Source organism: Musca autumnalis, unplaced genomic scaffold (genome assembly GCF_047663935.1).
Source record: "Musca autumnalis isolate F117 unplaced genomic scaffold, ASM4766393v1 scaffold_4, whole genome shotgun sequence".
Lineage (NCBI taxonomy): Eukaryota > Metazoa > Arthropoda > Insecta > Diptera > Muscidae > Musca > Musca autumnalis.
In genome coordinates, this window is record NW_027411977.1 from 60,465,819 (window position 1) to 60,487,987 (window position 22,169).

The 22,169-nt window shown below is 35.9% G+C and overlaps 1 protein-coding gene across 21 annotated transcripts in view; it reads left to right on the forward strand.

Annotated features, from left to right (window-relative positions):
• Positions 1-22,169, forward strand: part of syd (JNK-interacting protein syd) — a 76,918-nt gene that overhangs the window by 16,361 nt on the left and 38,388 nt on the right. For 11 of the 21 annotated variants that reach the window (XR_012412660.1, XR_012412661.1, XM_073984088.1 and 8 more), the window contains exons 2-5: positions 4,470-4,490; positions 20,850-21,086; positions 21,155-21,310; positions 21,394-21,551. Coding sequence is in view for 18 of the 21 variants with exons in the window: in XM_073984088.1 (XP_073840189.1) it covers positions 4,470-4,490; positions 20,850-21,086; positions 21,155-21,310; positions 21,394-21,551 (572 nt within the window). In the remaining 3 variants the exon portion in view is untranslated. The remainder of the gene's footprint in view (positions 1-4,469; positions 4,491-20,849; positions 21,087-21,154; positions 21,311-21,393; positions 21,552-22,169) is intronic. The other 10 variants (XR_012412662.1, XM_073984096.1, XM_073984092.1 and 7 more) reach the window with 1 other exon arrangement.

The following is a 22,169-nucleotide window of genomic DNA, read 5'->3' on the forward strand; positions in this document are numbered from 1 at the left end:
GTTTCAGGATTTTACCTGCAATATTCCACCGATTTAGCTAAAAATTTAAATATAAAGTTTTCTGCGATTTAGTATCTTCCTACCAAAAATTGTCAATATAGGTTCACATCTTTATATAGCCTTCATATAACGGTACCTTCCAATTAAAGTTTCTGACCACATTTTTGTACCAAATTGGCTGAAAATTGGCATTTTGGGATCTTAGTGAGTAAGCAGCATCCCTGCAAAAAAGGCTTAATGTATGTCCTCTTTTTGATATAGCCTCCATAAAACGGTACAGCCGCTTTGAAGTTATAAATTAAAAATATATAATTTTTTTTAACTCTGCAAAATAAACTCCGTTTATAGAATATATAGAATTCGTAGCTCTATCCGTTTGGAAAATACAGAATTTTGACACAAAAAACCTATTTTGGACAAACTGTGCGTTGGTTGTACATGTCCAGATAGGTATTGATTGAACAGTTTCGGAGAAATCACTCCATTCATTCAAAGGTAGGGTGATATCTTCGGATCTGTTCTATCTCTACCTTTCAAAAACACTGGATATGCGGATGATTGAACGAAAATGGCGTCTGGTCCAATTGTAAAGGTACGAACTTATCACATACAGTTGTGTGAAAAATAATAAGGACACTTCCATCCATAACCAAGATTACACTGAAAACTGACTAAAAAAGTGAAAATGACTTTAGGGCCTGTGTATGTATGTCGATAAGAAAATGAATTCGTACGAAAAACTACCAAATTTGAGTGTGTTTTTCAAATTTGTTTTTTGTTTTGAAGCAAAATCAAAGGAAATAGAATTTTTTCTAAAACTAAAGTTTGGGTGTGTTTCATGCGCACACATTTTCGTTTCGAAATACATAAACAGGGGGTTAGATTATAAAATTTATTGTTTTCTTAGAATGTTAAGAAAAGGTTTATAAAAACATTGTTTGTAAACATATTTTATGTATCTTTTATATTTCATACGAATTGGCGTAATTTGTAATTTGGTGTGTGCGAAAAAATATGCACACTTCATGACATCTTTTAATAAGGACGAAATTTGAAAGAAATTAATGCAGGTTTTTGCTAAGTAATGGTAGATAAAGCGTTTCAGTTTCATTAGTACTTTGTAGACGCGCCTTTCTTTTCTAAAACGACAGCGCATCTTCTAAGAATTGAGTCAACCAAATTTTGGGACTCCTGTACTGGTATAGTGTCCCACGCAACATGTAGAAATTGCAAAAAGTCATCATAATTTGATGGACACCACCGTGGTCCCACTTGTATGGGAAGGAGCGACATAAATATTTTTAATCGTCGGATCAATCCGATATTTTCTGTATATGCTAAAAATAAGCCAAAAATACTTTAGCCAAAAAATCTTCAATATGGGTCCAGTTTTTCCTATGGCCCCCACGTAGAGGTACCACCCGATTTCAGGTATTTTGAAGATTCTATCTACAATTTCGGCCCTAATTGGCTGTACTTTGGTATTTGGGGTTCCCAAAGGTCAAAAACCTTCTGCGCCAAAAATTGTGGTCTTAGGTCCAGGTTTCGGTATAGCTCTCATATTTCGATACCTCCCGTTTTCAGGTATTTTGAATATTTTATCAACATTTTTGGCCCGAATTGGTTGTAAATTGCCATTTGGAGTTCTCAATGATCTAAAACCTTCTGCGCCAAAAAGTGTGGTCTTAGGCCCAGGTTTCGGTATAGCCCTCATATTACGGTACCTCCCGATTTTAGGTATTTTGAAGATTTTATCAACATTTTCGGCCCGAATTGGTTGTAATTTGCGATTTGGAGTTCTTAGTGGTCAAAAAACGTCTCCGACTGGTATCCTGGACAGGAAGGAAACAAATTATTCCATTTGAAGTCAGAATATTTCATGGTAGGGGATATAATAAAGTTCGGTACGACCGAACTTTACATTTTTAGTTATTTTTCATATTATATGTAGCATCATACATATATCAAAAATATACAAACGTAAAAAATACACTCATAAGTAGATCCCAAAACAAAAATGTCTAATTTTTTAAAGAAAAAAACCAAAACAAACTATTAAAACACAAAACAACGAAGAAACTGAGAATACAGTAATACGGCATATTGACTGAAACGACCAGAGGCATCATCAGTATTTTTAATGTCACACACGGAAATGCAAATATATGCACCTGGAACCAAGTTTTTTGTAAACTTGATACTATTTCGAACATTCTTCAAAAAATTTGGAGAGTGGCGAAGTAACTTCGCCATCCTTCAACTGAAATTTTTAGGATTTGGAAAAAATATCCTCAAAAAATATTATAAAAAATGTGATTTCCAGCTCATTTTATGCGAAATTTATGAGTTGCTTGCTTTGTAAGAAGACAAAATCTTACTGATGTTTTTAAAGTTTTTAAGAGATCATACGTAAATGTCAACTTCTTCTGGTTTGTTTTGTTAACACCGTTATAAATTAAGACTCATTTGAGAGGCACATCCTAGCACATTCAGCATACTGTAGTATTATATTTTTCAAAATTTCAGTGTAATCTGGTGATTTCAAAACACTTTGAATACTGTATAGAGACCCCACGGCTTAGTAAGAAAATGAGCCCCACAGCATGATGTTACCTCTGCCATATTTAGTCGCCTTCAGAGTATATTTTAGGTAATATTATTGATTTTTAGGTCTTCTACACTGATGAACTCCTCTATCCGAACACAAAAAGTAACTTTGATTTCATCGGACCAAAGAATGGTAGGCAATTTTTCTTAGACCAAGCGATGTGATTTCTAGCAATCTGTATTATTTGTTGAATATTTTATACAATGCACCACTACGTGGGAAGGGTATTATGTTTCGATTAAAATGATACATTTCTTTTTTAAAGTCCACTTAAATACATCCTCCATCATTGTTTTCAAAATCCCAAGCTTTTCCTGTAATTTTTCTATATGAATTTCTATGGAATTTCTTATTGCAATACATGTACATTTTCAAAAACAAATTTCCATCGCCAAATCTTCCATTTTACACATTTTAGAAGCGACCAAAGGCAGTGAATGTCACTGTCCTTATTATTTTTCACATAACTGTATATGTATGTATTTTCGTGCTACCTCATCAGAGATTTTAGTTGATGTCAGCAGAATTTTTGGAGCTTTTGGGTCATTATCTCAAGAAACATGGACTTGCCCCCGAAAAAAATTGTACTGTCGTAATAGACAAACCGCTGCAAACAATTTCAAAACGGCCCCAGAAATGTCCTTAAACTGCACTTTTTCGATAATAATTGTGTGCACCATTTTAGCGAATATTTTAAACTTTTGTCGGGATATACCCGAAGAGGTTATCAGTCCACCTCTTCGGGTATATCCCGACAGAAGGCCTATATTCGAACTTGATCTGAGTTCGGACAAAATATTGAGAGGTGCGAAGCTCGGACCAAACGCGTTCGAGAGTTATCGTTATCGCACCAGCCCGCCAGAAGGACAGTGTTATATTGACTCCAAGTGTGTGGAACGTGCAAACATACTTGTTGTCTAAAAACCAAAGCATCAAAGTAACGGGTTAACCTAATGACTAAGGATATAAAAACCCCAATTCCCAAATTTCTTGCAGAACAAGAACAGAGTCTGGTTGATGGGTATAGGGTTTCAGAATAAAATATATAATAATAATTCCAAAGGGCGAAAGGGTGGTTTCTTTTACAACTCTAGCCATTGCCTAGAACGGAATGCCTAAGCTTATAATGAGCGAACTAATGTTAAGCATATAACATATTAATTCATCGGCGGTATTAAGCACAGTCGCACACTTTACCGCCACCTCCATACCCATTACATCCTACCACAACGTTGCAGGTTACATTGTTTCCTGGATTACGACAATAATCATGACAATCATGAATATTTCCCTCGGAATTTTCCACACAGAAAATAATTTTAAAAACTGAAATTGAAAACTACAAGAATCACCGTATTGTTGAATATTCTCGACGGATCGACAAAATTTTTTTTTGTCCGTGCGCTACAGATGCACCAAATTGTTCTCACCGCCTATAGCCTATTTGAAAAAGGCCGTGTCAACTGTTTTCCATGATAAGATTTAAGTCCCATATTTCCGTTTGCTGGATCAGTAATGTATTTATTTCAGTAATGTTTTTATTTTTAACCCAAGTATCAAATCAATATTTATTAAAATGGGAACAATTAATTGGTGTTACGTTTATTTTTGTTGTTATTTATTTGCCTTGAAATATTTGTATTTTTATGTAGTCTGTATTATTTAATGATTTTACAAATTGACAAAAGTACTTATTTTTATTAAAATAACTGTATTTGTTTACACTTTTACTTTCATTTAATTTTATATTTGTCTTACAACTGAAATTAGTATTATTGTTATTGTATCAATGTTTTTAATTTATTTTTTTTCTGTAACACTTTTATTATTTTTCTGTATTGTTTTTTTAATTTATTTTCAGAACGAACAGGTTGTCAGCATCGTGAGTTTTCATTTTTATTTTGTTGGTTCAAGGTTACAGTGCAAAAAATACTACCGTATCGTATGTCGTCAACAATATGTTTGTTTTTGTATGATGGTTGCAAAATGTATTTTTTGAATGAAATTTGTTTGTTTTCCAACTATTATTTTTGGTAATGTAAAATAGCTAAGTTGTTGTTTGTTTTTTAATGTTTGGCTTGCACACTTGTATTATGTTTTATGCATTGTTTACTTCTAACACTTTGTTAACAATTTGAGATCGAAACGTATTCTGTTTGGGATAAATGTTATTTTCCCAATCTATATTACAAGAATTCTCTTTAGAAATGAACAAATGTATTTAAAAATGTAAAAATTGCATTCGAAATGATATGAAGTAGTAGATAAAATGTTTGTATTATTGAAATGAACTCTTCAATGAATTTTCGCTAAAACGTCATGTTCATCAGTAGTTGTAACTTCCATATAGCGGGCCTAGAAAGAAAACGAAATAGTACATATTAGTATATAGCTTGACCTAAACAGTATTTTAAAATCAATTTAATGTTGTAGTAATAATTACGTTTAAAAGATTGAACACAAACAGTAACGCCAAGTACAACCAAACTTCTCTATGACGCATAATACTCCATATATAACGTATCGTTTTAAAAAACAAAAGCTATGAATTCCACCATAACGTAACAATTCTTCGTCTTCTCTATAACGTTGTACGTTGTAGAGAAGGCTGACTGCAATTCTTTTATTTCTAGCACATTTCTTTTTTTTCTGTACATAAACTTCACTACATATTCCCATTTTATTCATCGCTCTCTATTCCATTTCTCACTCTCTATTAGGCTTTAAAAGATACTATTATTATAAATCTGCACATTTGTCTAACCTTGGATCATATTAAGACATTTCATGTAGATTAACAAAATTTAACATTAAAACTGAAAAATGAATGCATGATATGCTGCTATTGACCAATATAAAATAAAACATGAAATTATTGTGTTATTTATTGCTGTTGATGTTTTTCCAGTTGCCATTGTCCCAAATTTATAATTAAATTTACCACAATTAACAAGATTGTCTCGCCAATTAGTTTTTTGTTTATTTTTTGTTATTTGGAAATTTACTTTATTACAAAATTATTTTCCAAGTCAAACTATATGTATTGAACTTTTTCATATATTAATCAACATTAGGATCTCAATATTTGTCAGTTTAGCAAATTATAACGATACAAAAGCCCTCAACTTTTTTGGCGCTTGAAACAATTAAAAGTAACGATTTTTGGGCTGACTTCGGAAACGTCAGTAAACAAGCTAACCGGCATCATTTTTATACCCTCAGCCTTTAGGCTAAAGAGGGTATTTACACTTTGATACGACCAAAAATGTGCCTCATCGAAATAATGGTTTTAGACCCCAAGTATGTTTGTACGATATCCGTTTCAGACAATTTTGAATAGATCTAGCAATGTCCGTCCGTCGGTCTGTCTGTCGGGCTGGTGCGCACGATAACTCTCGAACGTATCAATCGATTCGGTTCAAATTTTGGACATCGAAATATTTTGTCCAGATTTGATTTAAGTTCAGGTACCTCCCCCACAAATGTTCAAAAATTGTCGCAAAACTTGTGCGCACAATAACTCTCGTAGGGAGTAACCGAATTGAACCAAACTTTGCATATGGTAACACTACCTCTAGGCATACATCAGGTTCGAATATGGATTATATCGGCCCACTCCTTCAGGTTCCTCCCACACAAAATTTGAAATAAGTGCAGTTTAGTGACACCTCACGAATCGTTATGAAATTTTTTGTAACAGGATGTTCGTGCGGTCCCGTTACGTCATTGTAATTTCTTTCGAGGGCAAGTCCATAGTTCCCGAAATAATGGCGCATAACCTCAAAAAAAAAAACGCTGCACTATGTCGCGAGTTCAAATAAACGGTGGCCAAATATAAAAGGAGTTGGTGTTGTCAGATAAATTTTGGTATAAATACTTATAGTTCACTGACAATGTCGAGACTCAATCGGTCCACTCCTTCGGGTACTTTCCACACAAAATTTCGGTAAAGTTCAGTTTAGGGCCTGTTCAAGAATCGCTTTGATTTTTGTTGTAGCAACTTGTATCCATTGTCCCCCATATAACGGTATAATCTTCATCAGGGGCAAGTCCATACTTCCTGAGAAAATAGCCTGAAAGGTACGAAAAAAGACCTATGACACCGTGTGTAGTGGTTGGAGCGCAAGATAACTCTAGAACGGATCTGCCCATTAGGTCCACAATTTGGCCTTTGTAATATTTTGTGCAAACTTATTTTAAGTTCGAAAATAAGTCATATCGTTTCACTCCTTCAGGTACCTCCCCCACAAAAGTTCAAAAATGTTCGGAAAAATTGTGCACACGATAACTCTTGATGGGAGTGACCGATTTGGTCCATACTTTACACATCTTAAAATATCTACCAGATATAGATCAGGTTCGAATATGGACTATATTTGTCCACCCCTTCGAGTACCTCCAACACAAAATTTTGGATAAATTCACTTTAAGATTTGCTCTAATCACTTTGATTTTTGCCGCTGTCTCAATAACGGCAGTAAAAGTTTTTTTCAGGGACAAGTCCATACTTCTTGAGAAAAGAGCCAGAAAGTTGTAAAAAAAAACCCCTATGGCACCATATGTAGTGCCTGGAAGGCTCGAACCGAATATATTACCGAATATAGCTATATTATGTTTTTCACAGGCTAGTGTGATAAAAAAGCCCTATCTTTCGGTATCCCAGCAAATTTTTGAGCTTTAATCCTATCCATACTTTTGTCGGTGCATACGGCCAACATTTTGAAAACCCCCCTAAATACATAATTTTTTTTTGGGAAAAAGGTATTTCAATCCACACATGCTGAGGGTATATCTCTGTCGGCCAAGCCGACTGATACTTTTTTTCTGGTTTCTGATGGATTTGTAGTTGCATTTTCAAGGAATACACTGATATATTGACACGAAACCTAAAAATTGCAATGTGTTGGTACGTTTCGGAAGTCAGCCTTTTATTCTATACCAATGTATACATATGTTCGATACACTTTTTAACGTAGACCAATAGAGGCAAAATAATGTCGGTGAATATCTGATCTATTTCAGATTAATTTTGACCGTTATGACTGGTCGTTATCAGCAAGTGGATTATTATTATTTTATTATTTACAATGGGTGTTTCTAGGTGCCATTTGACATTTTTTTTGGAAAGTTAGACTGTTTTTAGCCTTGCAAGTGTGCGTCGAAAAAATCAAATCATTGAATGCCGATAAAAGATCATCCTATAGCACTATGAAAAACTGTTTTAATGAGTTCAATCATGGCCGACATTCGCTATAAACGAAGGTCGTGAGGGTCGTGAAAAACCGGTCATCCGCCATACAGCCTGACAGAAAAAAAGTTAAGCCGTGCGTGAACGGATAATGCAAGATCGCCATATTATATACCGTAAGATAGAGGCATTCTTGGGCATTTCTTTCACCAACTAACATTTGATATTGTATGAACACATGGCAGCACAAATGAGGGTTTATCGTTAGATCCAACACAATTTGACAATCGCTCAAAAAAAAAAAAAAAAAGTCTCTTGTCCATTGGTGCAAAGAAATTGTGAATAAATACGATCGCGGTGCTTCAGACGATGTCTATGCGTATGAGCCCGAAACAAAACAGCAATCGAACGTGTGGGTCTTCGAAGGTGAACCAAATCTAACAAAAGTTTTTAATGGAAAAAAGAAGCACTTCGGAGCAAATGGCTGTCTGTTTATTCGGCAAAACTGACCGTGTGGCGAATATACAACTTGAACAACGTAGGACGGTTAATTTTTAGGGGTACACCATTTGGTTGTCTGAAGTCTCCTGAGAAATTCGAAAATACGAATTATTGTGCACCATGACAATGTGAACTCTCAATTTAACCCAATCCCTGAGGTGGTACCACTTGTAAGGCTTGTAGTAGTTTACTCTATAGGATATCAAATCCACAAATTGAACATATTTATATTAATATTAGTATTTTCTAGTTTTAAAGGAATCCCGCTGTCGATTTGCTCTTATCTTTCGGTCATTCGAGTTCCACTTCATGCCCTAAAAGCACAATAAAGTGAAATTTTATAATTTGTCCTAAAATCTTCCACAGGGATTGGGTTAAACCAGCGCTTTTTTGACGGGACAAAACGTGACTTGGCACACAATAACTTCATTTGTTTCAAGAAAAAAATTGCGTGGTCAACGATTTTCGTCGCCATAAGGTGTTGTAAATGAGTTCAAAAATCATGTTTTTGAGGTGTCTCAATCGCAGTGGAAAAGTCGGGTATGTTCTGAGACTCACTTCACCTCTCACTTCACACGTCAAGCATTTTGTTCACCCCGTTTACGCTTATTTTTCGAGTATTTTATGGATGGAATAGGGTGTACTTTTCTTTTTAAATACCCTAATGAATTTTAGCCCCAAGAAATTCGCAATAAATAGAAGTAAATGTGGTGAACAATATGCTTGAGGCATGAAGTGAGAGGTGGAGTGTGTCTCAGAACATACCCGAGTGATTCTACAATTGGTTTAAGCGCATGAAAAAGTGCTTAAATCATGCTGGAGACTACTTAAGAAAACAATAAGCCCATTTTTGATAATAAATATTCGGGTTTTCATTAATAGGCCAGAAAGTTATCGTGCAACCTTCGTACTTGACCTCACTTAATAAAATAGTAGTAATATTTTTAGACCCCAAGTACGTTTGGACGAAATCCGTTTCAGATAATTTGGAATTTATTAACGCCGTCAGTCTGGCTGGTTGGAGCGCACGATAACTCTCGAATGGATCAACCGATTCGCTCCAGAATTTAGACTAAGAATATTACTTATATGTCCAAACATAGATCAAGTTGGAAGATGTATTTTATCTGTACACTACCTCGTGTCCCGGATCGTTTTGACATTTTTTCAGAAGGCTGTCCTCGCAGCCCCTATTACAACGGTACAATTTGCAAGTTCATACTTCATGTGATAATGAACCAAAAGCTTTAAAATTTATGGCGGCACAGACTAATAATATTGATGACCACGATTGCTTACAAATTGAATATTCTAATTTGGCTGATTTTCTTCCAAAATTACACAAGAAGGTTATATCGGCAACAACCTTGGGTACCTCCCTCACAAAAGTTCAAAAATTTCGCTTAAGTGTAGTTTAAGGGCTGCTCGAGGACCGTTTTTATCGAAGGTACACTCTGTTCTCTTGTTTACAGCGATATAATGTTTTTTGTGGTCATGTGTCATGCTTCCAGATATTTGGTCCAAAAGCTTAAAAATCCTACGGTGACAAAATGTGTGGTGAGAGCCACCGTAAAATTTCTCTCAAATTTAAATCATGTTCGAAAATAGACTATGGGCCATTATTATATGTGTTCTTTTTCTATCTGATGAACATCAAAACGCAAAATAAACCAATTTGGACGCATTAAAAATATAATTTTTACATTGAAAGTTAATACCAAGAAGCTCCCCCTTGGAATTCAATCATCACTTTTAACTTTAAGTTAACCGGAACGCTCTAAATCTGTTCAGTAGATCCAAAATATAACAAAAGAATACTTGTAATAATGGGGGTATATCGGACAACTCCTTCCCTCACAAATGTTCGCTTAGGTGCAGTTTAAGGGCCGTTGCAGGATTGTTTTGACATTTTCATCGAAAATAGTTCTTGGCCACCTACAGAATTTTGTCCTATAAGCCGAGCTAAAAAAACATTTCCATTCCTCTCTATTTGTTGCTTTATTTCTCCAATTTGCAATATTGCGCTTTTCGACCTTGTCTTCCACTTATTTACGCCATGCGTAGTTATACGCCTTTTTAGTGGTTTCATCATCGCTCATTCTTATGACATGGCCTAGCCAACGCAGTCGTTGTATCTCTATTCGTTTAACTATACTGATATGGTTGTATAGCCGATACAGCTCGTGGTTCATGTGACGTCGATATTCACCGGCAACGTATATTGGCCTGTAGATCTTTCGATGTGTTTCTGTTGTTTCTCTCAAACAAACCAATCATTTCACGTCGATACCATCAGCTTGGTCTTGTCACAGTTTACTGCCAGGCGCACTTTAGCAGATTCTCCTTTGACCTTCATAAAGGCGTCAGCTACTTCTTTGACTGATCTCCCAGCTTGACCAAAAATCATGAAAAATTCAAATGTTGTGTAGCGTTACGTAAAGCTATTTTAAGGGGTTACGGCCACTTTTAAGCATGAGAAAAGCCATTTCCATGCATTTTTTATAAAAAATCTATTAAACCTTAAGTTACCTTCTATTATTTTTTTTTAAATCTTACATTAAAATGCCCTCTTATAAAGCACTGTTTTTACTAAAGCAGTTTGCGGTACCCACTGTAGTTTGAAAATGAATAAACCGATGTGGGATCATTACGAACCTAATAATCTTGTCCATTATTGAGAAAAGAATTAAAAAAATCAATTCTTAAAAATTTTGAACAGTTAAAATCAAAATTTCGATTTTAACAAAAACAAAACACCGTACAAAATTGATATTTTTTCTGACTCCGTCAGCAGTTTTTTTAAGACTCTCTCGGTTAAGCACATGATTTATGTGTACAATAGTCCCACAAAAACATATAAAGTGCCTCTTCGAGTAAAAGACGTTTTTAGTTTCTATGCTACATACAAAACACAAGGTAAACACTCGGTAAATTTTTGTCCGATGGACTGGAAATTTTGGCACATATTCTATATTCTATTCTATATTTTATATGAAATAATGGTACAAAGTATATAAATTCAATAGAAAGAATTCATAATATTTAGTCCCAATTTACATTAGGCGAGTTTACTTGTGGCAAGTCTCAGTTTGTGGGAGAGACACGTAAGGGGTATGGAAGTGGAAAAAAATTGCTCGTACCGGCAATTTTCAGGCAATTCCTTTTATATTTTTCGTTTTTGACATTATTTTCATTGTTTTGAAAACAAAACTTGCAGAAACAGAATTGCCTGTATAAACGCAAGAGGCAAGTTTAAAAGAGAACGAGAAAAATTGCCGCAAGAAAAATCGTTTAATGTAAATTGTAAATTGGGACTAAGGATACAATTTTAAATTAGAAACATTGTGGCGTTTTTTTTATTGGGATAGCGTTTGCAATTTTGTTTTTTCAAAATAGTCTGGCTTAATCCCATTGTTGTTGTTTTAACATTTTAAAACAACTAGTTTATTAGTGGAAAAGATTTGGCATTGTTAAATATTTACAGAGTAGGATATTTAGAATTGAAATTAGACAATATCGGGCCACGTTCGGTAATGTCGCCATATAAAATTTATTGAAGTATATTGAAGTTTTTAATCATACAGGTCCACGTTATGGTTTATCGCAGAATTTTACAACAACAAAGAATTGCCGTTGTCTTTGCTATAGCAAGATTTTCACTATTTCGATGATCTTAGCCTAATTTTTAAGAATATTGGCTGTCGTTGATATGTTTCCAAATGAAAACATTAAGAAAAATTTAACAGTTTTGGAGATATGGTGCGAAATGTATAAAAGTTATGGAATTTTTAGATATATTATAATTTTTTTTTTCATTTCTCCAAATATTTTATTTTGGCCCTTATCTACAAATTTGCTGCAAAGGTCAGCAGAAGATTGCATTGGTTTCAGAGATATAGCCCCGAGTTGTTTAAAAAGTCGACATTTAATAATGTTTAGATGTTTAGATAAAATCCAGCTGTATCTGACTCAACAAAACGGAACTAGGGCTTCTGTACTTTGGGTCTGTACTTTCAAAAAATCCTCACTTCAAATTATTTGCACAAGATTACCTTAAAAATGTTGCACAGTGTTATTTACCGAAAGAGATAGATTCTGATACCAGGATTATTTTTACTTTTAATATTATGTTACAAAAGAAGCGTTATAATTTGTTTTCTTAATTGTACCGTTAGAAGTTTTTGGACTCGATGACAAACACTTTGATGGACTTAGTTCTATATAGTTTTGACAAATAACAATCGATCCTTATTGAACCCCACATAATTATTCACTAATAATTATTTGAGAGACACTCCTCTCGATAGCTGCCGCGCCCATAAGCCTTTTAGTTGGCCACCGTAGTGTTTAGAGCTTTGTCAGGAAGCATAAACTTGTCCACGAAAAGTAGGATATCGCTGTAAACAAGACTACAAAATGTCCAAAGAATCATCGAACAGTCTTTAAACTGCAGTTATGTTAGACTTGTATAACAGACCTGAAGACGTTGTCCAAACATATTCTCTTGGAACTTGATGTACTTTTGGAAGTAATTCTGCGAACCATATTAGGTTCGATTTTAGACCGAATCGGTTAGTCCCTTTTACCATTTTAGTGAACATTTTTGAACTTTTATGGCGGAGGTAGCGATATGACTTAAATTTAATTTAGACAAAACATTACGAGATCCATAACTTGGACCGAGAGTTATCATGAGTTCCAACCTGCCAGACCCACAGAGATACAGACGGACGGGCGGTGGTAGGTACTTCCATCTTGGCTGAAACGAATATCGTCCAAACGTATGTGAAGTCTTAAATCATTATTTTGATGAAATCTATACAATCCTAGTGTATATAATCTCGTAATCTAAAGTCTGAGGTTACAATTATACTTCGGTAATGATAAGTAAAAATCAAGTGACGCACAAAAATTCATTTGTCTTCATTATTTTCTCATACTGTTTAGCAACAAATTTGTCCCCGTGCCCCCCCCCCCCCCCCCCTGCTTACGTCCCTGGGGTACGGGTTTTTCCTGGTGCTAACTGACCTTATCAGCGTGTCGCCTCCAATTTTGAACAGCTCGGCTGGTAGGCCATCGCCTCCTTCTGTCTTATCATTCCTCAGAAGGAATTCTTACTCACTCGGAGATTTACTCCGATATTCTTCCCAAATGCCCGCGCCAGTTATTTAATTTCGCAACTACCAGTAATTATACATTCCACTAGCCGCAAACTGGGGAGGCATCCGGTGGGCTAAAAGAGGTAATTTACTTTATATTGTTACCCAATTCAGACAATATAAATCAGTACATGTAATTATTTTATGAAATTCATCCAAACATTTTGAAGTTTTGTAAAATACTTTTAAAATTCGTTAAATATTTGTTGGGTGTTTTATTTACCATTAGTGGTTTATTTGAATATTAACAACAACAAAAACAACTCCAAACTAGTTTTGTAGTGCTGCAACTCAAAACTACTTGTGTTCGTTTGTATGTTTTTGAAATCAAGGTCAAGTTGCTCTGTACAATTGCACCCTTCGCTGCTTCCACCAGCAGCAGTAGTAGTAGTTGATGTACATAAGTGTAACTAAATTTGATTTAAAATACAAAAAACACGTTAAAAAGATACATTGTCTCATGGTGTAATGGAAACTAACCATTTGAGCAGCTGCCGACGATGATGATATGCATTTATACTCTGAACACTTTGGTCTGTGTGTAGAGATGTGATTTGACGTTTAAGTTTTTTTCCCATGATACCCTTAACATCTTAGACGTTCGCCGTATGTATTTTATTTCGCATTTGAATGTCAAAATATATTCATAATTCAGCTATTTCGACGACGACGACAACAGGTGTTAATGTGGTGGTAAAGGTTTTCAATTTCCACAAAGCACATATAAAGGGTTTATACAATTGAGGTGCCGTATTTTTTAATGAAATATAAATTAATATTAGATTAGGTAGACAGTAGATGGACATATGATTTTCATAGTCCAAAAATTAGGACAATTTTGGTTTAAAATAAGTATTCCACAATTTAGATCTGTCACCCCTTTTGTAGAACCCTTTTCCATGTTAGACATTCTGGCATCTCATTATCAAAATGCAACCATCTTTGAGACACTCAGATTCATAGAAACGTATTTCATTCAAAACATTTGTGAGCCAAAGTTTTGCTTGCTGATTCATTTCAGTTCATTCACAAGCAAATGTTTTGATTTCAATTCGTGGTTTTGACACTACTGCAAATACTGACTGGCTGACTGTGATACTGTTATTTAATATTGTGGTCAAAAAATATTTGAATATTTCAAATTGTTTGATATTGTCATTATAAATATTTTTTAACTTTATAGAATTTCTGTGGCGAAAAAAGTAAAAATATCTTTTTTTCAATTAAGTAAAATCTATTATAACACTGTGTGTAATTTTTTGAGTCATGTTTTATTAACCATATTCTGACTTCACAGTGTGTTAGAACACCAAAAATGAGAAGACACGTGTCTCGCCGTTTTTCCCTATCTCATCAACTTTCGCGGTTATAGGCCTCCAAAGGTTTGAGGCTTTGATGTAAAAAGGGCCATTTAGTTAGGACTATATCTTCCAAAACGTTAGGAAATTTGAATTTATCTCAGAGGCAAAGTTGTAGCTCTTGTCTTAAAGAACAAAAATTGTGAACACATATAACCCATCAAACTTCATCTGCAAGGTCAAAATCGCCATGGTCAAATTTCTTTTAAAAATTTTCTCAAGTTTTGTTATACAGCTTTCAAACCGATCAAATTTGAAGCAAGCAACCAACTACAAAAATGTACCTTAGATCTCAATAAACATCTTTCTAGAATATACGAACTCTGTAGAAACGGATCTTAATGGTCAAAATAGCAAAACAATTGGGATTTTTATCCTCTTTTCTAGGATTCTGCTCCATAGATATTAAGCCGTTCAAAATTCAAGAAAACAATCAACCACAATAGTGTAGCAAAGGCTTCTATAAACAACTTTCTGGAATATGCGAAATGTCTATGAACGGTTCTTAATTGTAAAAATAGCAAAAATCTTTTGAAAATATCCAATTTTTATACATTTTTCTCCGACTCTGGTCCAAAGATACGCAACCGCCCAAAAATTAGGGATACAGTCAACTACAAAAATGTACCTTAGATTTCAACAAACAAGTTTCTAGAACAAATGAAGATTCTAGGAACGATTCTTCAAGCTCAAATTCGACTATTTTAGATCATTCTTTCCTGTTCAGGTCCGTAAATAACAAACCTTTCAAATTTCCTTGAGTTTTTAACAGTTTGTTATTTCCAAACCTGAGCAGGGGGAATGTTAAAAAAAGTTAATTGTTCGTGAATTTCAGCCCTAAGAATCATTCCTAGAATCTTTATATGTTCTAAAAAGTTGTATAATGAAATCTTAGGTACATTTTTGTGGTTGACTGTATCTTTGGACCAGAGTCGGAGAAAAAAGTATAAAAATTGAATATTTTCAAAAGATTTTTGCTATTTTTACCATTAAGAACCGTTCATAGACATTTCGCATATTCTAGAAAGTTGTTTACTGAAGCCTTTGCTACACTATTGTGGTTGTTTGTTTTCCTGAATTTTGAACGGTTTAATATCTATGGAGCAGAATCGTAGAAAAGAGGATAAAAATCCCAATTGTTTTGCTATTTTGACCATTAAGATCCGTTTCTACAGATTTCGTATATTCTAGAAAGATGTTTATTGAGGTCTAAGGTACATTTTTGTAGTTGGTTGCTTGCTTCAAATTTGATCGGTTTGAAAGCTGTATAACAAAACTTGAGAAAATTTTTAAAAGAAATTTGACCATGGGGATTTTGACCTTGCAGATGAAGTTTGATGGGTTATATGTGTTCACAATTTTTGTTCCTTAAGACAAGAGCTACAACTTTGCCTCTGAGATAAATTCAAATTTCCTAACGGTTTGGAAGATATAGTCCTGACTAAATGCCCCTTTTTACATCAAAGCCTCAAACCTTTGGAGGCCTATAACCGCGAAATTTGATGAGATAGGGAAAAACGGCGAGACACGTGTCTTCTCATTTTTGGTGTTCTATCACACTGTGGTGTCAGAATATGGTTAATAATTTTCGTGTTGCACAGTGTAATTATAATACAGAAGCAGTCTTCTTACTAACATGTTTATTCCTTTTAGTGGGAACATATTGCTTCGACAAGACCATTTCAACATAATTTGTCATGCATGATTACATGCATTTCCTTGTCAGTACGTATACAATAGGGTGTCGAGATATACCCTCAGCCTGTGTATATTGAAACAATTTTTTTGGGCGTTTGAACCGACAAAAATGTTGAATAGGATTAAAGATCAAAAGTTTTGGGGAGGAGATACTAAAAGAAATGGATCGACATTGACCGTTATGGAAGTGTATCTCCAACCACAATATATGGTGCCAATGGGGGTTTTTACGCTCTTAGGGCTGTTTGCTCAAGAAGTATCGACTTGCCCCTAAAAAACGTTTACCATCGTCATTGAGGCAGCGAATGCAAGTTGATTCAACAAAAATCAAAGTGATTCGATATCAGGTCTTAAAGTGAACACGGTGCTCTTGAAAAATTTTAAATGGAAGGTGCTTACACCTTGGAAGTTTTTGCGGATTCTGAAACTACAATGTTTTTAGATAAGAAAAATCAAAAAACAAAAAAAAATAAAACACAATATATAAGGGGGCGATACAGAAATAAATTGAATTTGAATTGTCCCAATTTGGACTTTTATATCTCAAAACCGGTTAAACCGACGAGAACGCCATAAAGATCAATCTATCCATTTTGATAGGACTTGCGGTTTCTAAGCAAAATAGTGAAAACCTGAACAACCCCTAAAATGTCAACTTAAATCGCGATTTATTTAAAAAGCGCTCCGGCGATTTTTTTGTTTTTTGATTTTTCCCATCTATAAGCATTGTAGTTTCAGAATCCGCAAAAACTTCCGAGTTGTAAGCACCTTCCATTTAAAATTGTTTCAAGAGCACCGTGTGAACTTATCCGAAATTTTGTGTGGGAGGTACCGGATGGAGTGGACAAATATAGTCCATATTTGAACCTGATCTATATCTGGTAGATATATTAGGATGTGTAAAGTATAGACCAATTCGGGCACTCCCTTGAAGAGCTACCGTACGAAAAATTGTTCTGAAAATTTTTGAACTTTTGTGGGGGAGGTACCTGAAGGAGTGGACCGATGTGGCTTATCTTCAAACTAAAACTATGTTTGGACAAAATATTACTAAGGCCAAATTTTGGACCGAATCGGCGGATCCGTTCGAGAGTTATCTTGCGCTCCAACCACCTCACACGGTGTCATAGGGGTTTTTTTGCAACTTTCAGGCTATTTTCTCAGGAAGTATGGACTTGCCCCTGATGAAACTTGTACCGTCGTATGGAGGGCAGTGAATACAAGTTGCTAAAACACAAATCAAAGCGATCCGAGAGATGACCCTAAACTGAACTTTTATTTATTTATTTATTTCATCTACCGAGCTATGCTCTCACAGATTACATTGGATTGGACATAAAAACTAGAACTTTTCCGAAATTTTGTGTGGGAAGTACCCGAAGGAGTGGACCAAATGAGTCCATATTGAAACCTTATTTAAGTCTGGAACACGTTTCACGATAGGCAAAGTATGAACCAAATCGGTTACTCCCTTATAGAGTTATCGTGCGCACAAATTTTCCGAACTTTTATGGGGGAGGTACCGGAAGGAGTGGACCGATATAGCCCATCTTCGAACTTAAACTAAGTTTGGGTAAAATATTACGAAAGCCAAAATTTGAACCGAATCGGTTTATCCATTTGAGAGTTATCGTGCGCTCCAGCCAGCCAGACAGACAGACGGACGGACAGACGGATCGACTCCAAATTGTTGGGGTCTAAACTATTATTTCGATGAGGCACATTTTGCCCGTATGAAAGTGTATATACCCTCGTTAGCATAAATGCTGAGGGTATAAAAATGTGATATGTGTCGATCTGCATCTCTTGGGTCTTTTCCAGGATTTGCCGCAGGGTAAATATCTGGTCAATGGTGGATTTGTCAGGTCTAAAGCCACATTGGTATGGTCCAATTATTTCGTTGACCATTGGCTTTAGTCGTTCCCACAATATCCCTTACACTATCTTATAGGCAATAGGGAGAAGACTTATGCCCTTATAGTTGTAGCATACTGTCTTATCTCCTTTCTTGTGGACGGGACACAGGATGCTCAGGTTCCAATCGTCGGGTACACGTTCTTCATGCCAGATGGTGCTAACTAGCTGATGCATACACCTTATCAGCCCGTCGCCTCCGGTTTTAAACAGCTCGGCTGGTAAGCCATCGGCTCCTGCTGCTTTATTATTCTTCAGCCGGTTGATTGCTGTTTTTACCTCATCTTGGCCGGGCGGTATACATTCTATACCATCTTCTGGGATTGGATCTGTGGTATCACCGTCTTCGCTACTATTGGATACCAGCAGATTGGAGAAATGTTCCTTGCATATCCTGAGAAAGCTACCTGTATCTGTTACCAGATTACCTTGCTGGTCTCTACAGGAGGATGTGCCTGTACCAAAGCCATCTGTTTGATGTTTCACTCTTTGGTAGAATTTTCGGACTTTATTCTGGCTCCTGTACATACCGATTTTTTCACACTCCCGCTTTTCCATTTCTCTCCTTTTTTCTTGCGGAAAAGACGTTTCTCTTCTCTCCTTTTCTCCCAATATCTCTCACGTGCGCTACGCGTTGCTACTGATTGTAAATATCGGTAACGTTTGTGAAAGGCTAAATGCCTATCTCATTGATCTTGTAGAGTTTTTCCAGGCGAGGAATATGAAAATATCCACCACTAAGTCAACAGCCACACTGTTCACCACATGGACGGCGCAAATGAAGCTCCCACTGAATGTGCATGTCGACGGTGCAACTATTCCGACCACAAACTACCCCAAAGTCCTAGGTCAAATTCGATAGCATGTATAAGTCGTCCCAGCATACTAGAGTTATCTGCGATAAGCTGAGAAACAGGAAGAAGGTCCTCAAGTCCCTAGCCGGCAGCACTTGGGGTGCGGATAAAGAAACCTTGTTAACCACATACAACGCGATAGGTCGGTCTGTGGTAAGCTATGCGGCGCCAGCGTGGTTTGCTAACGTAAGTGATACGCAATGGTATAAACTACAAATCTGTCAGAATGCTGCCCTGAGAACAGCTACAGGGTGTCACCTCATGTCTGCAGTACTTGCTTGGGGTTCGTTTTTCTTTTCTTTCGTTTTTTCATAGTTTTTTCTAGGGGAGGGTTACTAACCCGACGCCCAAACCCAAGTTTTTAACGTTCTTATGGGTGAACGCGCGGCACATGTTAGCTCACCACCTTTAACGGGTGTTAAAGGCAGTTCCCCAGGTGACACCACGAGGAGGTCAGTGTCCACTTGAGATGAAAGAGGGACCAAGATAAATCCTGGGCTTTGCCATGTTAAAAACGGTCGTTCCTTGGTATCTTCCATCCCCTACGTCACCCAAATCAAATTTATTTATTTAAAATGCATACGAGCCTGGGCGATAAGTTTCTGGCCTAGGCAACACAGCAGCGCGTTGGCAGGCGCCATTTGACATTGCCATGGGGAAGTTTGAAATTTTTGGCTTGAAAAACATGGAATTTACTTGTGAACATTTTCCAAGTTCATTTTTCACAACATTCGACGTCAGAATACCGAACTGAGGACTGCGACAGGGTGCCTCCTCATGGCACCTGTGAATCATCTTCATGGGAAGACGATATAGCAGCACAACAACATATTGGCGATACATTCGTACCTGTTTGGGGTTTACCACAGTAAGAATCCTTGTCACAATCTAGTGAGCAGGCTTTCCCAGGCCAAGGCGCGTCAGAAGAGATCTTTAAAGAGAGAGGTCCAAAGATCAACGAGTCTATCTGGAAGCTCTGAATGGCATTCGCACTGATGCAGTTGTAGGTCAAAGAAATCGTGTGAATACCGTACTTTTTCTGGTCCTGTTTACAGAGATATAAAGTTTTAAAATGGCTGTGAAAACATTTGACCTATAAACCAATCTTAGAATAGATTTCCAATCAACACCGATCTTTTTGATTTTGTTCCTCTAATTATACCATGTATGAGATTTCATCTACTGCTTGGTGTTTTCACGGTATTTCTACTCGTATACCTTCTTAGCTTGAGTATTATCATTAAACTGCTCTTAAAACTCTATTTGTAACGTTACCGTGTTCGATCAACTTGATTTCATTGTCGTTCTTTACTGCCAACTATACCAACAAAAATCAAAAGTTATACCATTGTCCATAATAGCCAGATTTATGATATTCTAAAGTGTATATAAATCATTAACATAATTACTTAACTCAATATTTAATCTAATCTCTGCGAGAGAACTCACTTGTTTTTGTTTGTAAATATTTGCACTTTGTCTTAAATGTATGTTTTCTCTTTTTCTTCTTCTATTTTTTCTCGTTTGACGTGTGTTGTGTGTGTGCGATATTTATCAAACACTTAACAGGTGCAACAATTAGCCGGAAGTATTTATCAAGAGTTTGAACGCATGATAAATTGTTATGATGAAGATGTGGTAAAGAACTTAATGCCTTTGCTGGTTAACGTGCTGGAATGCCTGGATGCATCATATCGGATAAATCAAGAACAGGATGTAGAATTAGAGCTGTTACGAGAAGATAACGAACAGTTAGTGACGCAATATGAACGGGAGAAAAGTGCAAGGAAGCAGGCTGAACAAAAGGTAAGCTATTTTCAAAGATAAAAGGACTCATGTCTAAATAAAATCTTATTTTATTTGTAATTTTGTAGCTGCTGGAGTCGGAAGATTTGGCGGAGCAAGAAAACAAAGAATTAGCAAGCCGCCTAGAGTCACTGGAGAGTATAGTACGAATGTTAGAATTAAAACATAAAAATAGTTTAGAACATGCCAGCCGTTTGGAGGAACGTGAATCCGATTTAAAAAAGGTAATAAACTTTACTTTTTTGTTTTTTTTTTTTTTTTGTGAGTAGCTTTTTAAAATTTTTGTTTTCCTTTCTTTTATATATAGGAATATAACAAACTCCATGAACGGTATACCGAACTATTTAAAAATCATGTAGATTATATGGAGCGTACGAAAATGTTAATGGGCTCAACGCATTCCCAAATGAGCTCAACCTCAGAGCGCATTGAATTGAGTCGGGCAAGATTAAATCCAGTTGCAAGGTGAGTTTTACAAAATTAAACAATAAATTAAAAAGAAAAAATCAAAATATTAAAAAGATAATCATTATACCCTACACCACTATGTGGGGAGGGTATTATAAGTTGGTTTTGGCCAAAAAGTTTGTAACGCATCGAAATAATGGTCGTAGACCCATACTTATATATACCAAAATGAATGTCTCGACGAGCTGAGTTCAATCTGGCTATGTGTGTCCGTCCGTCAGTCCGTCCGTCTGTCCATCTAAACCTTGTAATCACGCTACAGGTCGCAATTTTGATCGGATCGTCACGAAATGTTGGATGTTGATGGGGGTCCCGGAGGGGAAGAAGCCTATTGATTTTGGTGATGGTCGGATAATATTTAGGGGTCGGAATGGGCAAAAAACGTATGTGGATAAAAAGACAACGTTTTTTTCCAAAGCGAATATCTCAGCTTCTATACGGGGTATACCAAAAGCTAAACCTGACAATAAAAGTAGAAAATATCACCTTTCTAATGATGTAAAGTAGGTTCTCGTAGGTGATCAAACAACGAAGATATCACAATAGTCGCAAATAAAACCCAACTTTTCATTTTTGCGATTTTAATTATAATGACGATTATCACAGCTTTGGTTG